This window comes from Chaetodon auriga, chromosome 23 (assembly GCF_051107435.1).
Source record: "Chaetodon auriga isolate fChaAug3 chromosome 23, fChaAug3.hap1, whole genome shotgun sequence".
NCBI lineage: Eukaryota > Metazoa > Chordata > Actinopteri > Chaetodontiformes > Chaetodontidae > Chaetodon > Chaetodon auriga.
In genome coordinates this window covers 15,789,469-15,810,551 of record NC_135096.1, presented here as the reverse complement: position 1 = coordinate 15,810,551, position 21,083 = coordinate 15,789,469, and the positions used below count along the sequence as shown (strand labels likewise).

The 21,083-nt window shown below is 44.9% G+C and overlaps 1 protein-coding gene across 6 annotated transcripts in view; it reads right to left on the bottom strand.

Moving 5' to 3' along the window:
- Window positions 1–2,338: 2,338 nt before the first annotated feature.
- Window positions 2,339–21,083, bottom strand: part of atp11a (ATPase phospholipid transporting 11A) — a 41,129-nt gene continuing 22,384 nt past the window's right edge. Inside the window, exons 7-33 of one of the 6 annotated variants that reach the window (XM_076723185.1) lie at window positions 20,921–21,024; window positions 20,783–20,830; window positions 20,458–20,522; window positions 20,289–20,370; window positions 19,320–19,470; window positions 19,029–19,226; window positions 18,799–18,912; window positions 18,619–18,678; window positions 18,375–18,541; window positions 18,212–18,283; window positions 17,723–17,796; window positions 17,482–17,585; window positions 16,605–16,786; window positions 15,965–16,216; window positions 15,649–15,826; window positions 15,441–15,543; window positions 15,193–15,338; window positions 14,999–15,058; window positions 14,782–14,909; window positions 14,015–14,150; window positions 12,474–12,497; window positions 10,477–10,542; window positions 10,278–10,381; window positions 10,012–10,177; window positions 7,020–7,147; window positions 6,082–6,161; window positions 2,339–4,737 (exon numbers count right to left, since the gene is read on the bottom strand). In XM_076723185.1, coding sequence (XP_076579300.1) covers window positions 6,110–6,161; window positions 7,020–7,147; window positions 10,012–10,177; window positions 10,278–10,381; window positions 10,477–10,542; window positions 12,474–12,497; window positions 14,015–14,150; window positions 14,782–14,909; window positions 14,999–15,058; window positions 15,193–15,338; window positions 15,441–15,543; window positions 15,649–15,826; window positions 15,965–16,216; window positions 16,605–16,786; window positions 17,482–17,585; window positions 17,723–17,796; window positions 18,212–18,283; window positions 18,375–18,541; window positions 18,619–18,678; window positions 18,799–18,912; window positions 19,029–19,226; window positions 19,320–19,470; window positions 20,289–20,370; window positions 20,458–20,522; window positions 20,783–20,830; window positions 20,921–21,024 — 2,964 coding nt within the window. In that variant the 3' untranslated portion in view covers window positions 2,339–4,737; window positions 6,082–6,109. Of the gene's footprint in view, window positions 7,148–8,693; window positions 8,788–10,011; window positions 10,178–10,277; window positions 10,382–10,476; window positions 10,543–12,473; window positions 12,498–14,014; window positions 14,151–14,781; window positions 14,910–14,998; window positions 15,059–15,192; window positions 15,339–15,440; window positions 15,544–15,648; window positions 15,827–15,964; window positions 16,217–16,604; window positions 16,787–17,481; window positions 17,586–17,722; window positions 17,797–18,211; window positions 18,284–18,374; window positions 18,542–18,618; window positions 18,679–18,798; window positions 18,913–19,028; window positions 19,227–19,319; window positions 19,471–20,288; window positions 20,371–20,457; window positions 20,523–20,782; window positions 20,831–20,920; window positions 21,025–21,083 lie in introns of all 6 variants that reach the window. The other 5 variants (XM_076723183.1, XM_076723186.1, XM_076723181.1 and 2 more) reach the window with 5 other exon arrangements.

Below are 21,083 nucleotides of genomic sequence, written 5' to 3'. Positions count from 1 at the left end.
CTCCATAACTGGAGATCTTTCAGGCTCACATTGTCTGGCGTCGTATCTGATTCTATTGTGTGTCACGACGTTGATGAGAGTGACAAAGTGACAAGACCGGGCCGGAGGACAGATGGAATAAAGTTTCTGCACAATTTCCCTCGTTTGGAGAAGATGCAGACTGGAGCTGCTGGAAAATGTAACTGAGGAGATGGAGGAAGAAGAAGTTAAAAATATTTAAAACGCTGAGATGTTAAATTTTTACATGTTTGGGTTAACGCTCACTAAACATGATCAAATCAATTCATTAGCTTCCCTGTTGGTGTGTGTGTGTGTGTGTGTGTGTGTGCGCGCATCCATCCTCTAAACATCTCCCTTTAAAAGTCAGGCCAAAATAATGAGAACGCCCATTGTACAGACAAAAGAGAAAAGTGTACTGAGTCATAAACAATTGGTGGCAAATAACAGCAATTTCACAGCTAATTCGTAGATTTCACGTGTGGATGCCTCCATCACCTCCCTCCATTTAATGCTGTGAATAGAGACACACGCTGACATTACAACCGCGAGGCAAGACTCAGTGTGTGCGTGTGTGTGTGTGTGTGTGTGTGTGTGCGCGCGGGAGGTCTTAGGTCTAATGATTTAAGCCTAGTTTGAGTGTCAGTCGACTGCGGGACACAGAAATGTGCAGGGACACACACACTCTGGGTATCAGAACGACTGCAGTGAGGAGCTGCTAATCCAGATTGTATTATTCTAACAGCACATATGAAATCACAGCATATTCCCCCAAAACCTGATCTTCTGCTACATGAAAAGGCTTCCAGGGAGGTAAAATATTTGTTTGCAATTGTGTTTATTAGTTTCAAACATTTTTCCTGATTAATTTGCGTCCCAGACCCAAGAGCCTAGTACAGAGAAGTGGTGTGGGGCCCCTATTGATGCTAACCATGTCACTATATATCACTGTATGAGCAACCAGTCAGGTAGGAGGAGAGAGCGTGTGCAGAGCCTGAGGCGGCAGCAAGTGAACTCTGCATCCACAGGAAACTACACTCCCCAACGACGGCAAAGCTCTTCTCTACCTTTCAGGAATAGTTTGGCAAACGTGCTCATACGCACAGGTTTCGGTGCGTACTTTACAGGATTACTTCAATTCTAAGTCACCTGTTGCTTATTTTGGCTTCAGACAGATAAGTCTGACTCTTCACATGATGGAAAATGAACTGATATCTACTCAAAGCCTTTGCTTGTGAGTTACATTTCTCTGCCAGTCCCATTTCCGTCTCCACTGTTTCATTACATGCACTAAATATGTTGAGTATTTTCATTCGGCTGGGGGTGTGAATTCAACGTAATCTAACATTGTTTGTTACAGCCCTCACGAATGCACAGGAACATCTACCTCCAAAAAGTCTGTTATCATGTCTTCCTATTGTGCTTCCAACCTAAAGCAGTTCAACATGGAGGAAGCCTAAATTGGTGGTGAAGAGGTTGTAAAGGACTTGGTTACACCTTAAATTACACCTCCCACCTGTCTATATATTTCAGAACCTATACTAAGTAATACACCATAGAAATGAAATCGAAGGTAGACGCACACCTATTCATAGTTTAAGTTTGTGCTGGTGTTGGAGTTGAGGGAATAGGTGGTTAAACATCAAGACTTTGGTCGTTCTGCTCCGCTTTTTAAAATGATTGAACGAGCAATTCAGCGCCTGAAAAGAAGCCAGCCTAGAAGAGGTCTGCACAACCACAGCAAAACCACTTCTCACCATCTACTTTTCATATTTTTTTTCCTCTTCCCCAGATTTCACCTCTGACAGTCTTGCCCTAGATATTTCTCCATCCTTGTCAGACACACTAGCAGGTCTCATCGGCTGCCAGCTGTGGAGGAGAGGACGTGGAGATCAGCGCAGATGAGAAGTGAAAAGGATGAAGAGAATCCAATCGATCCAAAACCTTCATCCTAATCTTGTTGACGTCCTCGGATGGCACAGACGGCAGCCCTGAAGCAACTTTGGGGAACACATTAAATCTAAAAATTCTCCCTTTTTTTTTTTTTTTTAACCATTTCCCAAAGTGTCTGTTCAACACTAGTGCAGTTTGAGACAACGCAGAATGTGAGCACAGGTTCGCCCTCTGAAAACTATACTCATGATTTGATCGTATTTGAACAGCTTCAGATATTCAGAAACTCCTCAGGTGCGTTTATCAGCTCAGATCTTTGAGGGCCACAGAGAGGTCTGACACGTCTGATACTCTACTGCAACCTTGTGGCTGATGCATGAAGTGCAGCTGCAAATCAGGACTGATGACAGGACCTGTACAAAAAAATCACATTAAGTTTTTATGTTTTCCACTTCTGGCTTTTATTTTCAAGCAAATGTACAGTTGTTTGCCGTCGATAGCTACAGAAATGTTGGCAAAAATCCACAAGTAAATCTCGATATGACTCTGTTAAAAACTGTATATAAAAAGACCCCAAACTGTACATCAATTAACATAACTACATTTATATACTGTGTATACTGCATCTGAGTGTACTGGGATGTATAGATACTGTTGGTTATGAGAATCATAGAACACTATACAACAATACATTGTAAAAGAGAAAGATAACATTCTGTTCCAAGGCTGTCAGTTTAGGTGGTCTTGAAAGATCAGGACAATTAGGAGAAGAGCGATCGGTACAATAAGACCTTAAACCCACCATTAATGGCTTTGAAAGTTTCTACAGCAACGTGTCGATAATCAGACGAGATGGTTCAGTGCAGGGGCGCGTCTGAGCCGACGCCACGGAAACATCTCCTTTGACTCTTTGAAGCTACGCACGCATACGCACATGCCCGAGGTTGTTCTGTCACAACTCTTGTTCGAATACTCTTCTACACAAATAAGACACACATCAAATAACTTCTCCAGAAAGTAAAGATCTCTAACACACATAGAAAAAGCACGAGCGTAACATCCTGTCTCCAGCAGACTGGAGGAACCTGACCGTCTTCAGATCGCCTCGCACACAGAAGGGACTCAGCCAATGACTCGGATATTAGGAAAGAAATAGACTTCCAGATGTCTTTTAGCTCCATAACTCAGCCAGGTTCGCTTGTGTCTCCCTCCTAATCAGCTTAATTTCCCACATCCAGTGTATCAAGTAACTCAATTTAGAAAGAAATGGTCCAATAATTCCACAATAAAGCATTTGATGGATTCGTTTGGAGGGATTATACATGACATCTGAACGTAAGACTGAGGCCATTTTCATGCAAGGCAGTATTTCAACTTGAGTTTGATCACACTGTTAATTCATCTCAGGCTCATTAAAGAGTTCATGGTGCTGTTTTTTTAAATCTGGGAGCATTTTAGCCAACAAACGCTCACTTGTTTGCTTTATTCCTTATGGGTTCATGTGAGAGCAAACATGGTTAAACTTCAGCTGCTGAATACTGGCACACAGCTGTGGCTGAGAGTCTGTCAGAAAGTTGAATTCACACGTTAAGGAGGAGGAACAGGCTTCGATTGAACAGTCGGGATCAATTCACCAAAATGACAGAATAACAGAGCATTTTCTCACCTCTTAGAGGTATCCAGCCATGCAGGTAGTTACAGTTATACTTATGATTGTTGTCTCTGTCTCTCTTTCATTTGTGCTACTCAAACGGTTGACATTACTCTGGATAATCAGTTTTCTACTTCTTTGGTCGACGGTCCTTTCAATCTGCACGACCAGCAGAGGCGAGTGAGAAAATCAGTTTTTCTTCTTTTGTAATTTGGGTGAAGAGACACTTGAATATGCAAATCAGAGAATGCAGTTCAGAGACAACTTCTGTGGATTCGGCCACAGAATCCAGCAGCATGAGCCGGACCGCGTTCACTTTACTGTTGATTTTGCGCAAATATTGAAGTAGAAAACCGGAATTTTAAGATGCAAATCATGTTCAAATGTGACGTTTAGATAAAAGAAAATTTACAGATTTTTTTAACAGTTTTCTGCACCCTTAAAATAAGGATTAAAGACAACATCACATCAGATTGATATCTTTTTCCAGTGTGCCATGACCTTCACTCTTCATGCAGTAAAGGGGAATTTTACACATTAGAAAACTGTAAAAACAACATTTCAGAGACAGATGCCCTCCTTGACGTATACAAAACACTCGGAGTAAAAACAATAAAAAACACATTAAACAGAAGTCCTTGAATGTTTCGGTGCAAGAAATAAATTATTTGTTCGTCGGTTGTGCGTCAGTGTCATATTTCAGTGCTGCGTTTGTTCCGAATAACTTCTTGGACAACCTGCGAAAACTCATTTTTACATTCACCCTTTCACTCACGTATCCATTCACTCAGTCACTCCTCAGTCATGCATCCACACATCCATTATCTGCAGTGCTTCTGGACAGCCCAAATGTCTATTATCAACTGTAAAGTTACCACAGAGCAAGCGAAGACAGCTCAGCAGAGACAGAGAAACTACCACAAGGCACCTAATGTAAAGCAGCTAACGGTATCTGGAGCAGCAACAAGGCTTTGGTTCGTAGAAGTACTGTTAAAAGTAGAGTACAAAACATCTTTTCTACTCTGTCTCACAACGATAGATGAATGGATGGATGGCCGAGAAGGTGCAGGAGGGGACAGAGGACGATGGTGATCATCAGACGGGTGGAGGCGGCTCTCACAGAGGTAGGAAAGACTTCCACGTCAGCATCGCTTCACCAGAGGGAGGACGAGAGAAAGACAGAAAAAGAGAGGCGGCTAGGAAGACAGACAGACAGACAGACAGAGACGACGTGTTGAAGCAGGAAAGCCGAGGACAGAATTCAAAGACTGCGCTGCGAAGGCCTTTTTCAAGGTGGGGAATCTCATTAGGCTCTTTCAGCGCCCTCATAAGGCTTTTCAGGACATTAGCACATAGCTATTAGATGCCGACCTGCAGACTAAAATGCCTCACTAACACCTTCCATTATGTTGACGTCGTTTTGAGAAAAACATCTGTGGCATGAATGAATGTCTGCTGCCCGGTTCTGTTTCCATTTCATCTGTTTTATCAGTCCGTAGCTCTTCAACTACAATCTAATAAGACAGAAATGGATCAGTCTTTCGGCGAAGGACAGACGTATAATGAACCTTTTCAAGACTTCTGCTAATTGATAAAGTCCATCCAGGGCAGTGGGGTTCAATGACACATCCTAATTTGTCCATGCAGTGTGTGGATCATATGAAAACGACGTTTTCATATGATCCACACCTTAATGTCTTTTGTTTCGGCATGTTTAGGTCCAACGTTGGATCAAATTTGTGTCTGTGCTTTTGCTTTTCTTGGTTGTTTATGACAGAATGAAAGCAAAACCTTCAGAGTTTGATAAAGTGTTGAGACTTGGATGGACACGTGTCTGTGCTCTCATTAATAAATGACTGTATGTCAAATGATGACATCTCAGAAACACTGCGTTTGTTTAAGGCATCAAGCAGTTTGGGGCACTTGATAGAGTCATTTTGCATTATGTTAATGTTAAGAAAGTGAACTCAAGTGACCTAAAGCAGTTAAAAATCATGTTTTCTCTAATTTTTCTGCTGTCCTTTGAAATTTTCCTACACACGTCCACTAATCTGTCAGCCGCTGTCGAAAGAACACCATAGTCTTGTTTCTTTGGTAAATGGTCTGTGTGGAGGGTAATGTGGTATTTACAAGGTGACATTAAGGCATTAAGAAACAGCTGGGCAGTCGTCACAGAGCCACTTCTACCGGACTCTACCACTAGAAGCCATGAAAGACGTGGATTTGTCTCTCATATAGCATTATAGATCAATGTAAGATATAAGAAGGTCTGCAGTTAAAGTGCTTTAAAGACAATAAGACAGAAGGAGATCCCGCAGAGATGAACATAACACACACACTGCTAGCTATCGGCACACAGATACACACACAGCTAACCCAGCAAGCCCCCTACACTACCTACATGTCAGAAAGCGTAAGTGTTGGATGTGGGGTCAAAGTCGCTCTTTTTTTCTTAAATACAATGACTATTAAAACTCAGGCCGACTCAGATCCACATCTCCAACACTTCTGCTTCGCGGCTCTACTGCAGCCCTCCTTACAGTGCTGTAGGATCTGATCCCCAGAGTCCTACGGAGAGTTTCGAGATAAAAGGTTTGCACACAGGCAACACCAGTTAGTCCTGAAAGAGGCAGAAGAGGCGGACGAAGAGAGAAGAGAGAGAGGGGGATGATGGGAATGAAGAGAAGAACATGTTTGGTCAGAGAGAGCTCGAGCTGGCTTAAGCACTGTTACTGTCTTCGTCATCATCATCATCATCAGCAGCAGCAGCAGCAGCACAATGCCAAACACATCATGATACTGTTTCTTTAAAGTCATATAAATCCTAAATACTGGGAGCGAAGTACACTTCAGCTACCGGCTATGGAAGGCAGGCAGACGTAAAGGGCGAGCGCACGGACTTTCAGCGTGACACAGTATCTTTTAAGAAATCAAAGCTCTGGAGTCTGTTTGTTCGCGTGTTGTGACATCAATGCACTGAGCCCTTTGCACCACGCGACGGCGAGCGGGGCCCTGCGGATGGAGTCCCTTCCAGAGCCGTCCCATAGTGCTTCGTGCCATACGTGGCTGCTGACTTGGGAACAGTTGTGTGAAGGTCACTTTCACTGTAATCCCTTAAAGATGGATTACAGGTATCTGTTATTCGCAGCGCAGTCCCAGCTCAGTCACATAAATACATGAGTTTCAGTTACTTTTGGGTAACTCTGCAGCTCTGCTAGTGACCCGCTCAGCGTCTGGGACGATTTATTACAATTACTACTCCGTTCAGTTCAACCGCTGCGTGTGATATTACTCTATAAGATCAGAACACCAGACAGAAATAAATTAGACTGAGGTCTCTGGCCCCGCCCCGCTGTAGGCGTGTCCCTGCTTCGAGTGACGGGCGCCATCGGCGAATCGGAGGAGTGGGGTGAAGGTGCAGTAGTCTGGTGTTCTTTGCCAGCGTGTGAACATGATTTTCTTGCTAAAGGGTTCAGACCTTCGAGGGTTCGGAGCATTCCTTTGGTTGGCCGACCCTCGCCGGTGGCTGCCAGCCTTGGACGGGGCGTGGAGAGACGCCAGGGGGGTGAACTCAGACAGCTGGCCCTTGTACAGTTTATCAGCATTCTGCGGGAGTGTTGAGGAGAAGGAGACAGGGTGGGAAAGACATTGAGAAAACAGGGCAAAAGAGGGAGAGACAAAGTAAAAACTGAGAAAACATGTTACTGTAGAGAGCTCTGAGAGCAGGAGGAGGAGACACGTGGACGGACGTCATCATCCCAGCTGGACAGAATCCTGACTGACAGCAGCGGATGCTTTAGTAACAAGCCCACTGAGGGTTGGAGGTCTGAGAAAACTGCATGTGTCTGTGATGTGTAATGTTAGACAGCCAATCACCAGCATTATTAGATCCTGGCACAAGCAGGAATTAGGTATTGAAATTGCCACTGAATGACGAGGACACTTTGGTCGGTGCCATGAAAGAACTGAAGTTTGGTACCCAGCCCTCGACAGATGTCAAACGAGCTAATGCAAAAGACACGACGCTGTCCTCTGTCGCTAACCTGAACCTGGACACAAGTCTGCATTACCAGACAATTCAATTATTTCTAATATCTAATTATGTATCGAATTGCCTTTAATCTAATTCACCAGCAGTGATGATAACGTCCCGTCCGCTCTGTTCAGACACGAGTGATGCAACCCCAGCAATGAGGTACAAACAGAACGTATAAATATATAATACTGTAACACCACACAACACCATAAAAATAACCAAACCATGCAGATGGAAGCATGACTAATAAACATGCATGAACGTTCAGTCCCACTGCAGCTCGGTGGCTCTGCAGCGATGCTGAATCATGTCACTAGAGGGCGCCAGAGCTCCACGTAAAGAATAACCCAACAGGGTAAAAGTTGTTTATACAATACCTGCAGATTGTTTGGTCATCCAACTTTTAAGACCCTCACACACACACACACACACACACACACACACACACACACACACACACTCTAAAACCCACGTGTTAGTCAAGTACAACTATCAAAAGTCAAACCTGTGAAACCACACACCACCGTAAAGTAAACCCCATCACAGCAGGATGTTAACATCACCCACCATTTCCCAGTCCAACCATGAAGCACACACACACACACACACACACACACACACACACACACACACACACACACACACACACACGGTGGCAGGGTGTGTGTTTTACCGTGCTGAAGCCCTCTAGGCTTCTGTGACAGCTAATCCATCTAGTAAGGAGTCAGAACTGTGGTAGGCCACGGCTCTCTCAAACCCGCTACTATCCCTCACACGCTGTGGACACACATGCGCGCACACACACACACACACACATACAGTCAGAGGCAAACACATTAAGGATCTACCACATACACATAAAGACACAGTCTAATCTCAGCGTAACAGAAGAAAACGGTCATGAAGGCCACACATCACGCTGCATTTACACGACTGGCAGAGGAACTCAGTTTGAATGATGATGTTTTGGGTAAATCCAGATGTAAATGCACTAGCATGCAACTAGACTGTTCCACAAAAGAGTCACTTCATGCAAAACAGTGTAAAAAAATGGAAAAATATAGTGAAAGAGGGATTCTATAGAGGCTAGAGACAGGAGGAAAGGCAGAGGGTCACCTCTAAGAGGGCTGGATTAGAAACTGATTCTGCTGGAAGTCTGAGACAGCATAAAGATGGTGGAGGGCTCTGAGGCAAGGCACCGACGCTTTGTCTGCCACGGAGGAGAGAAGAGGAGGAAAGGAGGAAGCAGGACGGTCAGAGGGAGGAGTGAACAGGGGGAGGCAAGAGTTAAAGTCAAAATGTCACATGATTAATGCGACTGAAATGGAAAGATGTGCGAAGTCTGTCTCAGAGGGTCAGGAGGCTGGTTGTCAGCTCTCCACAAGCACAGCTGTGAGGAAGGGTGAGGAAAAGGAGCAGTTTAGGACACGTAGGAGGACACTTAGAAGGTCGTTCAGGTCATGAGGAGGTTAAAGGTCAAACCTCACTGCACACAGTTTGAAAACCAACACGTTTAACAGGCTACACATCTACTTCTCTGACTGATCCAACCATCAAACACAGTGCAATAACGCAGGCTTGGTGGAAAATCCCCAGCTCTCCATGTTCTGCACCTGCCCCTAAAATAACATTAGTGCTGTGCTGTTCAGCAGCTGTGTTCAGATCCCAGAGCCCGGGACAGGAAGTGTTCTCATTTTTAGGATTTTATGCACAAAAGTTTCATCATTTATTCATAATTTAGGTTTGGTTTGAGGACTGAATCCTACAGAATTTTTAACTGGCCAATGAGCGCCTTCTGACCTCACTGTTTCGACCTCTAATCGCTCTGCAGCCAAGATTTGCTGATTACAGATCAAATGAAGCCTCACGCAGTCCCTTAATGCAATCATTTTAAATGAACATTTGTTTTTTCTGATGAGTGTTTTAGTGACTCCTGAACAGCCTCTCACTTACTTTTAGCTTTTTTTAGACTTGTTTTTAAAATTTCGACTTAATGCGAACAAAATAATTTAATTATTACCAACAAAACATGTTTTTGAGAGCGGAGCAGCCACTCTCAGCCTCTGTAGAGGAGCGACATAACAGCTGTGATGGCTGCATTTCTAACTCTCCATTAATAAAACATTTTGAGTGTTAGCCGCTAAAAATACATTCAACATCTCAATTGTGCCTTTTTTTTTAAATGTAGAAATAAAGGAGCACTGCACACAGAGAGGAGCTCACTGACTTACATCCAGCAGAGCAGGGACGTAACCAAAGCCAGCATACATCTGCTGACCCACAGTGATACTTTAGCATTTGAAAGCCATTATCATCAGTAAGAAAAACACAGAATATCGCCGGTCTTGTCCTTAAAGTTTCCAAAGTTTCCTAACATCCTGGATGGATTTTGTCGTGCTGTCACAGTTAGCTTATCAATAACAGTAAAACACACCTGTATGCGTTCAGTCGTGGTGGGCCACAGCGCCCTCCAGATGACCTTCTTCACCACATCTGGCAGCAGACTGGCTGTTATGAGAAGGATGATGCTGAGCCAGGCGGGACCACTGGACAACATCTGCATGAACACATAGTACATCCTCTGGTAGTTGAGGAAGGGCCTGGAGGAGAGGAGAGAGTGTGTTGATCTGATTAATCATCGAGTCACTTTAACACATTATTCTAAGAGTTCGACCGAAGTTTCAAGATGTTTTTGTTTACCAGATGATTCCTCCCCACAGCAGAGAGAAGAGCACAAAGAAGATGAGTGAGCCCCAGATGACAAAATGGTTGATCCAAGTCCAGTAATGAGTATCGAGAGCCAACTGCAAAAGAGGAGTGAAATGAGGCTTAAATCCGCCTCGTCTGGGTGCTGCTGTGAGTCCAGACTGGTCAGACTGGTGTGTGTCTGCGTGGGTACCTTGAATGTAACAGTGAAGACGAGCACAGTGAAGACCAGCGTCCCAAATGTCCAGTTTCCAAACATCTGCGGAGGCAAAGGGACGGCAGATGATGTTAGCAACACGTTTCAAATGAAGAAGATTTCTGTTCAACACCCACCTGTTCACACACAGGTGGGTGTCGAACAGGTGCCGAACACATGCACACATGTGTCACGTTTGGTTCAATAGTATCCACGTTGAATGCCACAACAGTGAGTACATACAGTATGTTTTTTGCAGCTCATTGTGCGATGTCATGACTAGATGGCTCCAACTGAATTTATCTGTGTCAGCATTATTAAAGGCTTTATCCATACACCTGGTGTCATCATGCATCACAGGTGACGTACAACCAGGTGCATTTGAGTGCATTCTGCAGGCCTGGTGTTAATATGATACACTGAGATAAACCTGAGTGCACGTATTCAGTGAGGAGTCAATCAATCCAACAGATGGCAGGGTGCTCAGACAGCAACATTCAGGTGAAGAATAGCTTGTCATATGGCTGATGGATGGGGAGCAGGTGCGATGAGGTGTGTTTAAATTACCATAAGAAGTGATGTGCACGCCAGCCCGATCGGAAAACACTTTAAATGTCCTACATGAACCATTTCTTAAAGAACAAATAAATATCAGCTATGTAAATTTGAAACTTAAAGAAGCAGGGCGGCCCCTCGGCTGCACGTTTTCTTTCCATTAGGCTGGATCTGTGAGGGTGACAGTGCTGTTACTGCAACTTAACCCGCTTTCTGGAAATGGCAATGAGAGCTGCAGAAGGCTTTATGGGAAACGTGGTCTTAATTATTGACAACATTACTTCACAATGCTACTGTTGTAGGCAGCCATCTTTACTGTAATTATAACATGGTGTCACATTAACATGGAGCATATTTAATGTCTTCAACACATGAGATGTGTTGGTGCTACGTACCAAAGAGGACTACAGTGGAAATGTTTTCCCATAATAATCCTGATATAACGATCAAAGGCCAGCCCTTAATGTTACTTTAACACTTAAATGTGCTCTTTCTTGACAGTTGTGAAGATTATTTGGCTAAATCAAAAGCACTTTGACCCATGTAAGAACATGTAAGAGGTATTATAGTACATAACGTTTTTATTTTTGCAATTGTCTCGTTGAATGTGCTGAATCCAGGAGAAACAATTAGAGACGTGATTTATGAATAAATGAAGCAGAAAGATATAAGACAAGCATGAAAAGGTGAATATTAAGCTTTTCAAAGGCCACCTGAATGTGTGGTGGTTGTAATGTCGGCTTGATCGTGACAAATGAAATGATGACAGTAATGAGGTATAATAAGGCCAGACTGTGGTGTTGTAGTTAGCATTATAAATGAGAGTGTTTGTGCAAATCCCAGAATCTGATAATCAAAGTGTCACGGTTTACTGTCTGTAAACATATCTGAAGCTTCAGATTTGCTTCCCGTTGGACGCAAACATCACGAGCAACTGGCATCCCATTTGTACTCCAGCTGTTATTCCTTCACAAATAAGCCTATAAATAGTGCTGATGGCTCAGAGAGTGACCGCAAATGTGACAATGTTTTTCTGCTCTAAAGGGAGCCCCATCAACTGAGGAGGAATTGGATTAGAGAGATGGCTAAATGTCTCAAATGGCATATAATACAGGAAGGAGTGCAACTAATTTTCTACATTCATTTGTCCCCTGCTTTTAGCTGCAGCTGTAACATACTGGTGTCTGCCACATACACACAATGCACACAGAATGTATAGTTCAGGAGCCTGATCACTGTATGAGCATGGTTCTAGTAAAAGGCAGGTCACTACACAAAAGACTACAGCTGATGTGTCTACAGCAAGCACTAAGGGCCGGACATGGGATGAACGGTGAATGGATGACGGGTGGTTTGGCATCAGGCTGTGTGACGGGACCAAACAGGAAATTGGAAACTGAAACTAGGGAGAGATGACAGAGAGACAGGGACAGGCTTACCATCTGTGTGTTGGTTGTCATTAGCTGGGAGGAGGAAAGAGAAGCAAAAAGAAAAAGCAACACAAAGGTAAGAGGAGAGGAAGAAGAAGAGGAGAAGGCCAGAAGAAGAAAATCATAAGAAAATAAACAACAGTTTTGTGGCTGGAAAATAATAAAACACTCAATGCATAAAAAAAGTGAAATCAAGCAACCCAAAGGAGTCCGAGAGGTTTCTGGGAGAGTAACGCCGCTTGAGAATGAGAGGAAACAAAAAGAGAGACACAGAGGAAGATGGTGGAAAACCCGCCATGCTGTTGTGGCTTGGATGTGAATGGGAGAACATCTATCAGCTGTCACACGTCAGTCCGCTCAAAGGGCACCAGAGACAAAACAAGAGCAGCCTCGAGACCTTTTCAGCCTGGGACAGGAGGTCAACTGAGGACATGTACACACATTTCATCTGCCTGACACGTCACATACTGTTTAAATAAGCAGCGAGAGTGAGTGACGAGTAAGAAATATCAAGTCATCAACAAGTACATTATGAGGAAAGCTGCTGTATTTACTCAATGCTGCACACCTGGAATGTTACCTGACGCTACAATGAGATCACTGCTAGCATTATTCATTCAGGAGGAAGGTGCTGCTGAATCATTTTGAACTGCACAGTGTATCATGTGCTGTTTGATGCAGTAGTTAACAGTCAGCGTCAGCAAATCTTGGCCTGAATCTATTTTTCGGATACAACAAAAAGCTAAAAGCTTGTCTCTGATGCTTCATATAAGAAATCGACTGTCAAAGCAATAAAGCTGCCTTCCTTTCCTTTCTTCCTTTCTACTTCCTTGCACAAGTTCAGTGAGATTTAGGCCACAAAGAAAAATATCCTTCTTTGATGATCATTAATAAACTTCCCACAAAGACTGAAAAAGACAAATGAGAGCTGCGTCATAACAGGCATGAGCACTCTCCTCCTACAGGACGTCCTACAGGTACCTGTGCGTTCACCTGACTAATAACATGGACTGACAATATAAATGCACTATATGAGAAGGGCCAGAGCAGACTGTATCTGCTGAGGAGACTCAGGTCTTCTGGAGTTGGGGGGGGCACTCCTGAGGACCTTTCTAACCCTGTGGCACCACTCATCTGCTGAGGCAGCAGCATCTTGATGCTGCCAGGAAGAGACTCGGCAGACCGGTTAAGAAGGCCAGCTCTGTCCTCAGTGGAGGCGGTGGGAGAAAGGAGGGTGATGGCTAAGCTGTCATCCCTGATGGAGAACATGTCCCACCTCACCTGGTGTGTGAAGGAGAGATGCTGCAGGTCCTACCTCAGATTTTACAATCAGCTCTGCTCTCAGTGAACCACACACACCAAATCTGACACATTCACTCATGTGATACATCAGTGTTTGCTGTGTGCAATGAAGTGAATTCAATCATCTGTTTAACTTATTATGTACATTCTTTACTTATTCATCATGTCCAAGACAGAAACGTTGTCAGTGACTCAAAAAAGTCTCCTGCACTGAGTGAAGGGGGCTGTCAGGGACACGTGGATGTTACCTGTCCGTTGCTGGTGAAGGTGGTGTTGTCAAACAGGAAGTAAGCACCAAAGAACATCACGATGGCATCATACACACCCAGGATGGTCCAATATATGAAGATAGGCCACCGCAGCAGAGAGTTCTTAGCAATATCTCTGTGAAGACAGGCACAACATCGTGGTTGACAGTATGAACGGCTCATGCTGACCACCTCTCAGATCAGCGATTTCACATTTATTGATCAGTGCTCCATTAGACTTTGGGAGGACCTTAACTAGAAATGACTGTTGATTCAGCATGACATTCATATGGAATAATTCATGAATACATCACTGACATGGGCGCCTTGCAAACACTGAAATCCTAAATGACCGCAGACCATTTCTGTTGTTTGAGACGGGAGACTTTTTCTGAGGGTCACACGATGGCAAAAGGACGAATCCAGGCCGAGGAGAAAAACGCTTCGTCTGGTGATGTGAAACCACGAGTTTTCAATTTGGAAACAGCTGAGCTCTGACCGAACTCAACTCAATCAAGCCAAGTTAAAGTGGGAGGTCTGTGCTTTCCGGGGCCTGATATGAACGTATTGACCAAATGTCTCCTTTGCATGGATGTAAAATCAATAGAAAACATTTATGCTTGCAGTTTATTAGAGCAAGTGCTTTAGTGTACTGTCATGGCTGAGAATGGCTGAAATAATACAATACTTCACAGAAAAGAGCAGCTGTGCATCACACATAGGCAGGCAGATTTTGTATCTGTTCATTGCTTGATATCCACACTGACCTATAGAGAGACGGGTCCTTCTTCAGGATGTCCATGTTGATGTGCTGCTCGATGAGACTGTAGAGCAGGATGGGCAGCGAGGTGAAGCTGATGTTGTACAGAGTCAAGTAGGCTGTGTCATACAGCGGCTGAGGAGACGGAGGAGTTTCAGTTCTTTCTTTATTAATTCCTCATGACTGTTGGTTTGCTTTGTGTGTGTGTGTGTGTGTGTCCCTACCTGTTGTGAGAAGCCACAGAAGAACTGGTAGAGGAACTGGGGGAAGATGAAACAGACATTCTGGGAAAAGAAAGAAAAGAAATGAGAGAAGAAGAAGTGCGTTTTGTCGCGCATTCTCAAGAAATATGTAATACGTAGAAGTATTATATTGAACATAATTGATATTAATATATAACAATTATATAGAGGACTACCTTATAGAAGAAGTATTGCACGAGTTCAGAGATGCGTATGTAGTAATAGTGTCCATGCACAAGCAGCATCTTCTTGAGGTGTTTGAACTTTGGGATGGCGTAGTCACTGTTCCTCACGGCCTGACGACCCTCCTTACCCATGATACCTGGAGACAGACGGATAAAAGCCTGTCATTAAACACACGACGAACGCACGACGTGGATATAAATAAAGGCTGAGTGACAAGAACATGGACAAGCATACTAACCGATGCCGACATGGGCCTCTAGGATCATGCTAACATCATTAGCCCCATCTCCTACAGCCAGCGTGATCGGGTGCTCCTTGGAGGCTTTGATCAGCTTCACAATCTAGAAATACAAAAAAAGCGATCAACGAGTTCTTGGCCGCTGCTCGCTCTGATTCATGCCTGGCACTCCTGTGCTGCACATCAAAAGAGAGTACAGGTGTCGTACCTGTGCTTTCTGGAGCGGTGCCATTCGACAGCAGAGCACGGCGCTGCAGTTGCGGCAGATTTCTAGGAAGATCTCTTTGTAGTTCCCTGAGTTGGAGTCCTCCTGGGCGGGCCTCATCACCGCAGAGAGGGTGGCTCCATCAATGATCAGACCATAGTCGGTACAGTCACCTGATAAACTGGACAAAGAGAAGACCTGTCAAATATAAGTCTGTGCAGCGACTGCTTGATGGTACTAAATGAAACAAAAATGTTCCGACATTTGAGACAAGGTTGGCAAGCTGGTCATCTAACACTGCCTCTCACAAAACACGCACCCAGAGAAGGTGTCCCTGGTCATGCCTCCGTGTTGCCTCAGGACGGTCCTGCTCAGGTCAAACAGGACATCGTGAAGGCTCTGCTCCTCGGTGCGTTTGGTGGTCAGCTCCAGGATCTGGGTGTTGCGGCGAAACAGCTTGCTGGCATAGCAGGTTGCAGCCGCCGTCTCCATCTTATCCCCGGTCAGCACCCACACCTTCATACCTGCCTTGTGGAGGGACTCGATGGTGTCTGCTGCTTTTTCCTGGAGCCTGGAATTTCAGTGCTTTGTAAATATCTAATGGCAATAGGAGAAAATACCCCTGCAACAACAGCCATACAGTATAACAATGCTTGGCTCATTTACACTTCGCCTCTCTCTGCACAGGATGAGCCCACTTGCGATGCCCTCTGGGTTAACAGTCCCTTTTAAGCCTGCGCTATAATTGCTCCGGTAGCAAGTGTAAAATCAGAGGGTTGCACTGCCTCTTGCCCTCACTCAGTTTGGCTCAGATGTGGGGCAGCATGCACAGAATCATGAGTTAGCGCTTGAGGGTGTTTGACATTTAGATCCAACAAGGGCATTAACACCACTAATCGAGCAAAAGACTGGATTTTTATATCATCAGCAATAGAATCCTCCTTTAAAAGAGCCTTCACCTGTCCTCCACCGCAGTGGCTCCCAGCAGAATCAGGTCTTTCTCGATGAGGTCATAGGCCTCGGCCAGGCGTTTGTCTCGGTCCTGTAGTGCCAACTTGGCCCCGCTCAGCAGGTGGCAAACCTCCTGGTACTGCTCGGGGCTCAGAGGCCGATACGCAACACAAAGCGTCCTCAGGCCCTCCTGGAGGAGAGGTGAGATTCAAACAGGGTTAGCCTGGCATAGAAACAATAGAGAAGTGATCAACAGAGAGCTTTTTTTTGCAAAAATTCTAAACAAACAGGAAAAATAAAGATATTTGTTCAACTCTGGGCCTTGAATGTGAGTGTGTGCTGTGTGGGCAGCAACTGTTCTTTCCATTTGAACCTCAGCAGCACAACACCCACCACGGATGTTTCTGTTCGCGCTGAAAGCTACGAGTTTTCTACAGCTGCAACCAAGTGAGGTCTTACTGACCTAGTTCTCCACTGCAGCAGGTTCAGTTCACTTTATTGAGTTCATCTTTACGGGTAAACTGAAAGAGAAACTTCAGCCTCGGATGCTCGGTGACAGTCAGCCTGTGGCATTCAGTTCTGCATTACTTTGTAATTAGGTTGTGCCGTTGTAGTGGATTTCCCCTCAGCCTGCCTCATTCTACCTGAGTTGGTTATTTTCTACATTTTCTAAATCAAATCAAAAGTCCCATGGCGCTGATCAGCTGAGGTCTTTTCAGGTGGACTAAGAGCTGATGGGAAAAACTGAGAAACCACAGCGGGGCCTTTATGCAAGAATACAGGACGAGTGTTTGATGGAAGTGGGCCATGCTCCACTGATCGACTTCCTGTGGCAGCCATGCAAGTCACACGACCTTTAAAACTTGCTTGTGCGAGTGCTCTCACCACTGCGTTGTGCTCCACCCGAGCTTTGACTTGATCCACCTTGCCTGATACAACCCTGGGGAAGATGGAGGAGTCTGCACCTTTACAGAACAGATAGAACTCCCCTGCTCACACACACACACACACACACACACACACACACACGCAGACAAAAAAGAAGTGTAAGAAGTATAAGAGAGAAACCATACACAGAAACATAACCACATACGTACATGCATAATAACAGTCTGAAGTGTATTACCAGTGCTGGACCTGACAATGACGCTCATCCTCCGTCTGACGGAGTCGAACGTCAAAACCTCCAGCAGCTCAAACCTGATAAGAGACACACACACACAAACAAAATGCAGTAGAGTTCAGCAAAGAAAGGATCAGCCTGGGCGATCTCTAAGTAACATCTCAGATAAATCTTTAAAAGTGTTATTTTCCACAAACTCAAACACAGACGGTCTTCAGTCTGAAAGCTGAAAACGCCAACAACAATCATCTCTGTTCATCACTGCTCTATATTTACACTCATAGCCAGAAGGCTGCTGGTTTCAGCAGTTACTAGGTTACTCCCACTTGTTGCAGCACTGACCTCATATTACAGGAATGCACATGCAGTTCAGCTCAGCTAATCACTGCTCTGAATTCATCCGAAAAAAGGCCTAAAAATAATGAGTACATGTAGGAGAAGTGATTCTAAAGCTGATGGAGATTTGTTGTGGTTTTAAAGGGACACACTCACCTCTCAATCTCATCCTCCCTATTTAAGATCTCCATGTGACTATCCTTGAGTCTCAGGTAGGTGAAGCCGAGCCTGCGGCACAGAGCAAAGCACCATTACTGGAAACGGAGTGAATGAACTGACTGTGTGTGAGCATGTGTGTGTGTGTGTGTGTGTGCTTTACCTCTTCATGCCCTCCACCAGTGCCACCTCGTCTGGAGATGAGGAGATGTAGAAGGAAGTGGACTTGCCCTGGTGGATGCCATGCTTGATCCCGTCCACCGTCTCCTCCTCCTTCACCTGCACCGTGTGGCACAAACACAGCGCCCGGAAAAACAGCTCCTCGTGCTCCTGGTGGAGGGCAAACACACTGTTAGCCTAATGTGCACACACACACACACACACACTAAAACTGAGGCTATGCTCACCCTGGCCCCGGGACCTGGTGATGTGTCAATCATGTCCATACCGGCTGCACCGGGCATCACCTACGAACAACCGAGGACAGACAGAGTTTTAAACATAGTACAGTTAAAGTACAGTGTTAACCTGAGCTGAGTAAGAATATTCAGATAAAAAGAAACAGAAAACGTCCATCTGACTGTTACCTGTCCGTTACAGATGGCATGAGGTACATAAACGTGTCCGTCCACACAGCACTCGATGAACTCCATGTTGTTCTCCGTCAGAGTCCCCGTCTTGTCTGTAAACACGTACTCCACCTGCAGAGCGCAGGATTAGCCTTACTGAAGGTTCGTTTGTGTGTTTGTCTTCCACGTTCATTCAACAGCTACTCTTTTTTTCATCTCTTTCTACGCAGGACAATAACGTGGGCTACCTGTCCCAGCTCCTCGTTCAGGTCTGACGTGTTGACCACGGCTCTCTCCCCGAGCTCCTCGTCAAACATCTCATCGTCCCACATGATGAAATAGGAACCCAGGAACTTCTGCATCTCCACAGTGACGTACATGGACACGGGAATGATGTAGTTGAAGAGAACCATGAAGGCCAAGAAGTCCGTGAATGCCCTGATCACCTGAGGAAGAGGAGGAGGAGCATGAGAAGGTGAAGAGGGGATGAAGAAGGTTTTTTTTCCAACAGTTTGAGGGGACGTGATGAACAGACTCACGACGTGTCTCTGCCTCTCTGTGTCTGTCCTCTGGTTGTACCACGGCTCGTCTCGGTTGGGGTCGGCCTGCCACACGTACTTCAGCACCGTGTTAATGAAAGCCTTGCTGATGAGGATACACAGGTAGACCACCAGGTAGGCATTCATAGACCTGCAGAGGGGACAACGAGAGGTGTTTTATATCGCAGTGTCAATGTGGACAAATTCATATCATCTGAGGTGTTTCTGTATATTCTTACACACCTGTACAGAGACATCTGGACGTGTTGCAACCCACTGACATGTATCTAGACCCCCTACTGTTTCCCATAAAAATAGCACAAATTCTCACTCATGCTGGCAAAAAGTGAATGAATAAATCTTTTGTAATGATTCTGTTTGGAGTTGTACAGCATGTGCAAGGTCAGTCTGCACCAGTATGAGTACAACATGAACCCATGATGCAAGGACGGTGCAATCATCCAAACTAACTATGGAGGCAGCAAAGGCACAATTAAGTCTGTTCCACAGGCAGAATGGAGGCAAACAAAACTGCACGGATTCAGAGAGCCGGAGCAGATCAGTCCCACAGGTAAAGGCGGTTTGTACTTGGACACTGAACTTGTCGGAGTAGATTGCATAATGGGAACAGATGAGACGAGGCATTTACTCTGAGCCAAGTTCATTTTGGCAAATACAATTCCAATGAGTTAATCAGACACCCAGTTATCAAGTGTAAATGTAATCCACCTACAGTCAGTCATATCTACACGCCATCTGGATACAAGATGCACGTCAGTGCCAGATGGAAAGAAATTGTCAGAGCAGCGAGCCAGAGACAACGACACAGTCGGTGAATAATGAAGAGATGCAGACATGGAAGGAAGGATGGGTAAAAAATACAAATGAAGCCTGCATTAACTGAGAAAAAGACGGTGACATGTGACACATAACACGTACATGAAAATGGACGAGACAGAGCGAACTTACTTCTCCACTGCAGACCGTTTCTGAGACTTGGTCTGGTAGTTGAGAGCCATCTTTGTTTCCATGCCGGTGTAGATGGCAACCGCTGAAGGGAGGCAGAAGTGAACGTTGAACATTAACAGAGGCGAATACTTTAATTATTAGCATGTTGGTGTATTTGAGGTGACGTTACCATATATGTGCTCTGTGTTCTTGAGTGTGGCTCCTCGGAGCAGCAGGTTCTCTGATCCTAAGGGCCTGCAAACACACAACAGCTCATTTCTCACTGTTACATCACTCTTATTGGGCAGGTGTTATTGCTGTGTTCTGTCATCCTAGTACACGAACACACACATGCACACACACACACCACGCAATAACAAAAACATTGAATTAAATTCCTAAGAATAACCTTCCAAACATTTGAGTGAGAGGAAACCAAAGGGGTGTCCTGATGTGGAGTTGACAGGAGTGTTTTGGAAAACTTAATTTAACTGATTGATTAATTTCAGGGTTACCTGGCCACCGGCTCATTGTCCATGTAGATGTTGATACGGCCCACAAATCTGCGTAGGTAACAGGACAGAAGTGAGAACAGGCATGTTTCAGGCATTCATTTGGCCTCAGGTGTGTGCAGGTATGTGTGTTGCACTGACTTGTACAGGTCCGGCTGCGGCTGTTCACATTCTATAGTAGCGTGGATGGAGTCAACCTCCTTCTCTGTGTTGTAGGCTTTGGTGTCCTGAACTGCATAGTATGTCTAGCAGAGGAGGGGGAAGACATGTGGGGGGAAGGAGAGAATGAATGGGACATGAGTAA